At 37.7% G+C, this 10,000-nt stretch overlaps 1 protein-coding gene across 1 annotated transcript in view; it reads right to left on the reverse strand.

The window, feature by feature from the left end:
• LOC117812644 (septin-8-A-like) overlaps positions 1–10,000 on the reverse strand; it is a 37,030-nt gene that overhangs the window by 7,389 nt on the left and 19,641 nt on the right. Inside the window, exon 4 of the mRNA XM_034683544.1 lies at positions 3,735–3,921. Coding sequence (XP_034539435.1) covers positions 3,735–3,921 — 187 coding nt within the window. The remainder of the gene's footprint in view (positions 1–3,734; positions 3,922–10,000) is intronic.

Consider the following 10,000-nt stretch of genomic DNA (forward strand, 5'->3'; position numbering starts at 1 on the left):
GAGAAGAAGAGAGAGTGGTTGTTGTTGAAGGAGAAGAAGAGAGAGCGGTTGTTGTTGAAGGAGAAGAAGAGAGAGCGGTTGTTGTTGAAGGAGAAGAGAGAGAGCGGTTGTTGTTGAAGGAGAAGAAGAGAGAGCGGTTGTTGTTGAAGGAAAAGAAGAGAGAGCGGTTGTTGTTGGAGGAAAAGAAGAGAGAGTGGTTGTTGTTGGAGGAAAAGAAGAGAGAGCGGTTGTTGTTCAAGGAGAAGAAGAGAGAGCGGTTGTTGTTGGAGGAAAAGAAGAGAGAGTGGTTGTTGTTGAAGGAGAAGAAGGGAGAGCGGTTGTTGAAGGAAAAGAAGAGAGAGCGGTTGTTGTTGAAGGAGAAGAAGGGAGAGCGGTTGTTGTTGAAGGAGAAGAAGAGAGAGTGGTTGTTGTTGAAGGAGAAGAAGAGAGAGCGGTTGTTGTTGAAGGAGAAGAAGAGAGAGCGGTTGTTGTTGAAGGAGAAGAGAGAGAGCGGTTGTTGTTGAAGGAGAAGAAGAGAGAGCGGTTGTTGTTGAAGGAAAAGAAGAGAGAGCGGTTGTTGTTGGAGGAAAAGAAGAGAGAGTGGTTGTTGTTGGAGGAAAAGAAGAGAGAGCGGTTGTTGTTCAAGGAGAAGAAGAGAGAGCGGTTGTTGTTGGAGGAAAAGAAGAGAGAGTGGTTGTTGTTGAAGGAGAAGAAGGGAGAGCGGTTGTTGAAGGAAAAGAAGAGAGAGCGGTTGTTGTTGAAGGAGAAGAAGGGAGAGTGGTTGTTGTTCAAGGAGAAGAAGAGAGAGCGGTTGTTGTTGGAGGAAAAGAAGAGAGAGTGGTTGTTGTTGAAGGAGAAGAAAAGAGAGCGGTTGTTGAAGGAAAAGAAGAGAGAGTGGTTGTTGTTTAAGGAAAAGAAGAGAAAGCGGTTGTTGTTTAAGGAAAAGAAGAGAGAGCGGTTGTTGTTTAAGGAGAAGAAAAGAGAGCGGTTGTTGTTGAAGGAAAAGAAGAGAGAGCGGTTGTTGTTTAAGGAAAAGAAGAGAAAGCGGTTGTTGTTTAAGGAAAAGAAGAGAGAGCGGTTGTTGTTGAAGGAGAAGTAGAGAGCGGTTGTTGTTGAAGGAGAAGAAGAGAGAGCGGTTGTTGTTGGAGAAGAAGGGAGAGCGGTTGTTGTTGAAGGAGAAGAAAAGAGAGCGGTTGTTGTTGAAGGAAAAGAAGAGAGAGCGGTTGTTGTTTAAGGAAAAGAAGAGAAAGCGGTTGTTGTTTAAGGAAAAGAAGAGAGAGCGGTTGTTGTTGAAGGAGAAGTAGAGAGCGGTTGTTGTTGAAGGAGAAGAAGAGAGAGCGGTTGTTGTTGAAGGAGAAGAAGAGAGAGCGGTTGTTGTTGAAGGAAAAGAAGAGAGAGCGGTTGTTGTTGGAGAAGAAGGGAGAGCGGTTGTTGTTGAAGGAAAAGAAGAGAGAGTGGTTGTTGTTGAAGGAGAAGAAGGGAGAGCGGTTTTTGTTGGAGGAAAAGAAGAGAGAGCGGTTGTTGTTGAAGGAGAAGAAGGGAGAGCGGTTTTTGTTGGAGGAAAAGAAGAGAGAGTGGTTGTTGTTGAAGGAGAAGAAGGGAGAGCGGTTGTTGTTGAAGGAAAAGAAGAGAGAGTGGTTGTTGTTGAAGGAGAAGAAGAGAGAGCGGTTGTTGTTGAAGGAAAAGAAGAGAGAGTGGTTGTTGTTGAAGGAGAAGAAGGGAGAGCGGTTTTTGTTGGAGGAAAAGAAGAGAGAGCGGTTGTTGTTCAAGGAGAAGAAGAGAGAGCGGTTGTTGTTTAAGGAAAAGAAGAGAGAGCGGTTGTTGTTTAAGGAAAAGAAGAGAGAGCGGTTGTTGTTGAAGGAGAAGTAGAGAGCGGTTGTTGTTGAAGGAAAAGAAGAGAGAGCGGTTGTTGTTGAAGGAGAAGAAGAGAGAGCGGTTGTTGTTGAAGGAGAAGAAGAATCTGAATGGCCGTCCCTTCAGTCTCCTCTGACACTTCCTCTCTATTCCTCCCTGTAATCATGTCTGTATGATAAACAGAAACATGCAGCAGCTCTGAATTAAAACAATCGATCTGAATCGCTGTGAAAAAGCAAGCAGAGGACTTAGCGGGACAGGAAACATGCAACGATCAGTGACACGCCCTCATGGGGGTGCAGGCTCTACAAACACCGAGCTAGGAGCTGCACTCAGAGCCGTCAGCTTTTAAAGGTTTCCTGCAGAAAGCTGTGCTGTGCTTCTCCTGGGAGAAATCACAACAGATCAGCTTAAGTAGCAGAGCAATAAAAGGCTTCAGGGACCTGAAATTAAAATGAAAGAGGAGCGATTCCCCATTTAACAAGTCTGTGAAGCATCAGTGATGTGAACCAAAACAAAGCTAGGATCACTAAAGGGAGTAAAACCTTTAAAAGACAGAGTCCTTCCTGTAACAGAGCTTCCTCCTGAGTGTGGGTCTTTGTTCTGAACAGTATGTGGAGACGTTTGGTGGAGATGTGAAGCCGTGCGTCGATTGTTGGCAGAGGAGAGTCAGCAGGTCTCGGTCACAAGCCGACCATCTGCTCCACTCTGGACTCATTATGATTGGATGGTCAGACAGGAGCAGAGCCAGAGAGCTGACACTCTGTCGTCCTTACAGCAGAGCTTTCAGATGTCCTATAAATAGAGTCTTCAGAGTCATTGTGCTCTGTATCAGAGAAGTAAAGAGGCAGAGCCACGTCCCTAAAGTCACACAATGATGGCAGCTTCTCTGTCTCAGTGTGATCAGTCTTCCTCTGAGGTCACACAGGTTCACGAGGAGCCCTCCTCCTCCTCCTCCTCCTCCTCCTCCTCCTTCTTCTTCTTCTTCTTCTTGGCTTTGTAAACATGTGCTTTGAGATGTTTGAGGAACGCTTACCTTCCTCAAATTCCAAACTTCCCACACGTTGAAGTGAAGAGCTACGATCAGAAACCACAGAGAGAGTCAGCTGTGTCTCTGACGGGGACGGCTTTCAGAAACATTTGATCTAAACCTCTGAGTATTTTCAGTATTCCTAAGGAGAAAGAATCACTTCTATACGATGTGCTTACAAAGATGTGGACCTTGCTGGGACAGAAAAAGCCACCAGAGTCTTTATTTCACTCTCACTCAAACTCCTGTGTGCTTTAATGATGATATCTTATTTTCCCCCGGTCATCTAAACGAGGCCAAACCAGTGACTGCCTCCCCACTGTGCCACACTCACCGGATGCATGACAAAACATGGATCCACTGACCGATACGCTGTGTAGTAATACTCACACAGGGGCAATAACCAAAGCCACAAATCAATGAGGGCCTGAATGAGACTATTGAGCGGTGTGCAGCTGACCTGGAATCATGTCAACTGCAAATATGTCAACCAGAAGCTCCGAGTCAGAAAGAGGAGGATGGTTTTAGACTCAGACGGTTCTTAATGTAGAGATTTAAACATCCCATCTTCAAAAAGAGAAACCAAAGTGAGGTTTTCAGACATTATCTGGACTCTTCTGAATAATATGAAAGACACACATTCACAGCAGCTTCATTCTTTCAGGACACAGAGTCCACACCCCACTGAACACATCAGGGATCTCTGTGTCACGGTGAAATACGTCCCCTCCCAGTGAACGGGAGGTCAGGTTCCAGCAGATAGTTAAACACAGACAAAGGCAGAGGGACGGGGACTCTGTGCTTTCTGCCAGAGGGGAAGAAAACAACAGCATGAATACAAAAGTGTGTTTGCATGCCAGTCGTGTGTCACCTTGCTGTCCAGTTTCTTCATGGTGACGAGGTCCAGAGACTTGAGGGAGTGTCCTGTCGGGGCGATGAAGTAAAGGCATATGTGGATCCTGGTGTCGTGGTAGTTAAACAGCGAGCGCTTGATCTTCAGCTCCTCCTGGAGATAGTTCTCAAACTGAGTGTCGATGTAGTCCACGATGGGCTTGTAGCTGTGGAGACATGCAGAGAGGAACTGTAAGGATTTATGAGCGTGGGTTAAAGCAGACATATTTGTCTTCTTTGTCACGCTCTGCTGAGGAGTATAAAAGGAAATATGGATGCTCACAGGGGAAATGAACCGAGACAGTTATGTTTTTAGTAACTGTGTGATCTGAATCCAAGCCAAGATCTCAGCTTAGAGCTGCTCAGCTTAGTGCTGCATGGTTTCTGGGTTCTGTTTATGGGAGTCTGCTTGAAACCAATCACAGACTGAACACATCCTGTCCTCTGTCGCTGCAATCATCAGTGAATGAAAACATCAACGTTAGGAAGGATTGTCTCATGAACATGATGGATGTGCAGAAACACAAAAAAGGGACAGAAATATTTGAGCTCAAAATCAATCAAGGGTCAAATTCATCAAAGCTAACTTTACAGTTCATTATATATTTAAAGGTCAGGTATATCTCTGTGTTTGTAAAGCAGCAGTTTGTTTCTGAAGCTGTTTTAAAGCTGTGGTTTAACAATCAATAACTGGCCTCAATGTTTACCCCGGGTTGTTTCAATGCTATCTGTGTTATAATGCTATCTGTGTTATAATGCTATCTGTGTTATAATGCTATCTGTGTTATAATGCTATCTGTGTTATAATGCTATCTGTGTTATAATGCTCTCTGTGTTATAATACTATCTGTGTTATAATACTCTCTGTGTTATAATGCTATCTGTGTTATAATGCTATCTGTGTTATAATGCTCTCTGTGTTATAATGCTCTCTGTGTTATAATACTCTCTGTGTTATAATACTATCTGTGTTATAATGCTATCTGTGTTATAATGCTATCTGTGTTATAATGCTCTCTGTGTTATAATACTATCTGTGTTATAATACTCTCTGTGTTATAATGCTATCTGTGTTATAATGCTATCTGTGTTATAATGCTATCTGTGTTATAATACTATCTGTGTTATAATGCTATCTGTGTTATAATGCTATCTGTGTTATAATGCTCTCTGTGTTATAATGCTCTCTGTGTTATAATACTCTCTGTGTTATAATACTATCTGTGTTATAATGCTATCTGTGTTATAATGCTATCTGTGTTATAATGCTCTCTGTGTTATAATACTATCTGTGTTATAATACTCTCTGTGTTATAATGCTATCTGTGTTATAATGCTATCTGTGTTATAATGCTATCTGTGTTATAATACTATCTGTGTTATAATGCTATCTGTGTTATAATGCTATCTGTGTTATAATGCTATCTGTGTTATAATGCTATCTGTGTTATAATACTCTCTGTGTTATAATACTATCTGTGTTATAATACTCTCTGTGTTATAATACTATCTGTGTTATAATACTCTCTGTGTTATAATACTCTCTGTGTTATAATACTATCTGTGTTATAATACTATCTGTGTTATAATGCTATCTGTGTTATAATGCTATCTGTGTTATAATGCTATCTGTGTTATAATGCTATCTGTGTTATAATGCTCTCTGTGTTATAATACTATCTGTGTTATAATGCTCTCTGTGTTATAATACTCTCTGTGTTATAATACTATCTGTGTTATAATACTATCTGTGTTATAATGCTCTCTGTGTTATAATACTATCTGTGTTATAATGCTATCTGTGTTATAATGCTATCTGTGTTATAATGCTCTCTGTGTTATAATACTATCTGTGTTATAATGCTATCTGTGTTATAATGCTCTCTGTGTTATAATACTATCTGTGTTATAATGCTATCTGTGTTATAATGCTATCTGTGTTATAATACTATCTGTGTTATAATGCTCTCTGTGTTATAATGCTATCTGTGTTATAATGCTATCTGTGTTATAATGCTATCTGTGTTATAATACTATCTGTGTTATAATGCTATCTGTGTTATAATGCTATCTGTGTTATAATGCTATCTGTGTTATAATGCTATCTGTGTTATAATGCTATCTGTGTTATAATACTATCTGTGTTATAATGCTATCTGTGTTATAATGCTATCTGTGTTATAATGCTATCTGTGTTATAATGCTATCTGTGTTATAATGCTAACTGTGTTATAATGCTATCTGTGTTATAATGCTATCTGTGTTATAATGCTATCTGTGTTATAATGCTCTCTGTGTTATAATGCTATCTGTGTTATAATGCTATCTGTGTTATAATACTCTCTGTGTTATAATGCTATCTGTGTTATAATGCTATCTGTGTTATAATGCTATCTGTGTTATAATGCTATCTGTGTTATAATGCTATCTGTGTTATAATACTATCTGTGTTATAATACTATCTGTGTTATAATACTCTCTGTGTTATAATGCTATCTGTGTTATAATGCTATCTGTGTTATAATGCTATCTGTGTTATAATACTATCTGTGTTATAATACTCTCTGTGTTATAATGCTATCTGTGTTATAATGCTATCTGTGTTATAATGCTCTCTGTGTTATAATACTATCTGTGTTATAATGCTATCTGTGTTATAATACTATCTGTGTTATAATGCTATCTGTGTTATAATGCTATCTGTGTTATAATGCTATCTGTGTTATAATGCTATCTGTGTTATAATGCTCTCTGTGTTATAATACTATCTGTGTTATAATACTATCTGTGTTATAATGCTATCTGTGTTATAATGCTATCTGTGTTATAATGCTATCTGTGTTATAATGCTATCTGTGTTATAATGCTCTCTGTGTTATAATACTCTCTGTGTTATAATACTATCTGTGTTATAATGCTATCTGTGTTATAATGCTATCTGTGTTATAATGCTATCTGTGTTATAATACTATCTGTGTTATAATGCTATCTGTGTTATAATGCTATCTGTGTTATAATGCTATCTGTGTTATAATGCTATCTGTGTTATAATGCTAACTGTGTTATAATGCTATCTGTGTTATAATGCTATCTGTGTTATAATGCTATCTGTGTTATAATGCTCTCTGTGTTATAATGCTATCTGTGTTATAATGCTATCTGTGTTATAATACTCTCTGTGTTATAATGCTATCTGTGTTATAATGCTATCTGTGTTATAATGCTATCTGTGTTATAATGCTATCTGTGTTATAATGCTATCTGTGTTATAATACTATCTGTGTTATAATACTATCTGTGTTATAATACTCTCTGTGTTATAATGCTATCTGTGTTATAATGCTATCTGTGTTATAATGCTATCTGTGTTATAATACTATCTGTGTTATAATACTCTCTGTGTTATAATGCTATCTGTGTTATAATGCTATCTGTGTTATAATGCTCTCTGTGTTATAATACTATCTGTGTTATAATGCTATCTGTGTTATAATACTATCTGTGTTATAATGCTATCTGTGTTATAATGCTATCTGTGTTATAATGCTATCTGTGTTATAATGCTATCTGTGTTATAATGCTCTCTGTGTTATAATACTATCTGTGTTATAATACTATCTGTGTTATAATGCTATCTGTGTTATAATGCTATCTGTGTTATAATGCTATCTGTGTTATAATGCTCTCTGTGTTATAATGCTATCTGTGTCATTTGAAGACCACCTCAGGCTCACTGGTTACAGCTGCTGTCACCTTTCATCACGCTTCAAAGCACGATCTATAAAACCATTTATAATAATAATAATATTTATAAACTGAGTGGTAAAAAGAAAAGGACAAAGATGATAATTAAAGTATTTAATGGGATTTATTTATTTTAATTTTACTCAAGTTACTTATTTTGTATGTTTTCTTTAACCATTCTATCTATTATTATAACTTCTATTTTTATAATTATTATTATTATATTTTATTTTAAATCATTTTAAATGATTTAAATTATTATTATTAAACCTTATTTCTTTTAATTTAATTTGTATTATTATACTTTATATTAAATCATTTGTAATTATTTTAATTATTATTATTTTACTTTATTTTCAGTTATTTTTAATTATTATTTTTATTATTATTATACACTTTTTTCTATTCTTTGTATTTATTTCTATTATTATTAAAACATATTTTTAATTATTTCATCATTTTTTAATACTAATAATTATCATATCCTATTATTATTATTATTATTATTATTATTATTATTTTATTGTATTAAATTTTATTTTAGTTATTTTTTAACACCCCCTTTCTTTCTTCCCCTTCCCTCTCATCCATATTTTCCTCCAACGCCAGAGAAACACCCGGAATTCACATCAACAATCACAAACACAAACACACACACACACACACACACACACACACACACACACACACACACACACACACACACACACACACACACACACACACACACACACACACACACACACACACACACACACACACACAGTGCACACACTGACATCATACCAACATACCACACATATTAAACCACCTACTTATTGGAATATTTGGACATTTGAAAACTGCCTGTCATGTCATGATTGCAGTTTTCTGTTTGTGTCTATGATTATCTCTTTTCTTGCTAAATAAAATAACAACATAAAGAAGAGTAATGCTGAACCCTTGAAACACTCCTCACAAACACTACATCCTCTGAGGGATGATTCAAAGACAGTAAAGTGTAACCAGTGTCATGGTGTCCACTCTTCACTTCTGCTCTAACGCACAGATTCAGAGAGACATGAAGGAGGATCTCTAGAATGGATCTTCTCTGATGGAGCATGAATAAAGTCAAATCAACAAGTCAGCACTTCACGTTGAACTTTAAGGGAATTGAAAGGAGTCAATGAGGCAGTAAATTCCTCGCCGTGTGGAACAGCAACCACAGAAACCGAGGCCTCCTGCGCGTGATCAGGGTTGCCTACATGTCCCAGGATGCTTTGCACTGGCACAGATTGAGCTTTGGCTTTTTCCCGTCTGAAAACCTGAGTCACTGTGAAACCATCAGAAATAAATCAGAGCTGCTGCTGGAGCTTGTGTTTTTATGATTCAAGAGGAAGGCTGAGACGATCTGAACGCCTGATTCTGTTCAATAAGGATGCTGGGTCTCAAACACACACACACAGAGTCTGTAGTTTCAGAGTGTCAGAGGGACAAACACTCCCTCTGTGGACTGAATCTTTGTGATCCTGTGATTGGATAATAACTCCAGCTATCCTCCAGTTTACTATCACTTCATTTCCCACACGCCCCTGCTACATACTTTAATTAGCAGCATACTAAAACTGTCCAAAGTGTGAGTCTTCCTTAATCTAACATGATGACTCAGAGAGAATGTGTTCTGTATCCTCAGCTGGCTCCATGTTTACAGTCCTCTGTCCTCTCTGTTCACATCTCTCTTCAGTCTTCCCTGTGGAATGCACACACTCTGACCTTTGGAGGCTCAGTGAGCATTTACAGTCTGCTGCAGGGTCTGTCCTTCACGACGTCGTTTACACAGCCTGTGGAGAGAGCTGCTATCAAAGAGCGTGAGAGAGCAGCTCTCTGGCTCTGTCACAATCAGAACTCTTCATTCCACAGCTGAATGTTAAAACAAGAAGAAGAACCTTCTCTCCATCCTACAGGGGGAACAGTGCAGAGCCCTTCACTGATACTCCTTTGTGTCTGTTTCTCTCGTTTGTATCCCGAGGCAACATTGACCTAATTTCAGTAAAACTATGCAGCTGACAACTCGCAAACACAAAGGAGGGTTTGGATAAGGATCCACAGGAAAATATGTCACCACAGGAGCCAGGACGCAAATGGAAAACACAGTTCTGTGTGTTTCTGTGGAGGAACGGGATTTCAGATTCAACATGTAGAAACTTTATCAACATTAACAAGAACGTCAGGATGAATTAAAATGAGATTTAACATAATGTGAACACACCATATCAATCAGGACATAGAACAAGAACTATTCTATTCTATATTATTATTCTAATTATTATTATTATCTTTATATATTATTATTATCCTCATTATTAATTTCATTATTTTAAACTCTCACCACTGTCATCAGTATTAGTCATATTATGTTTATTATCTTTATCATCATATTATTATCATTTCATTCTTATTGTTATATTCTTATCTTATTATTATAATTATAATTATTGTTACTATTATTTTCATTAATTCATT

The sequence above is a fragment of the Notolabrus celidotus genome, chromosome 5, assembly GCF_009762535.1.
Source record: "Notolabrus celidotus isolate fNotCel1 chromosome 5, fNotCel1.pri, whole genome shotgun sequence".
In the NCBI taxonomy this organism is placed as follows: domain Eukaryota; kingdom Metazoa; phylum Chordata; class Actinopteri; order Labriformes; family Labridae; genus Notolabrus; species Notolabrus celidotus.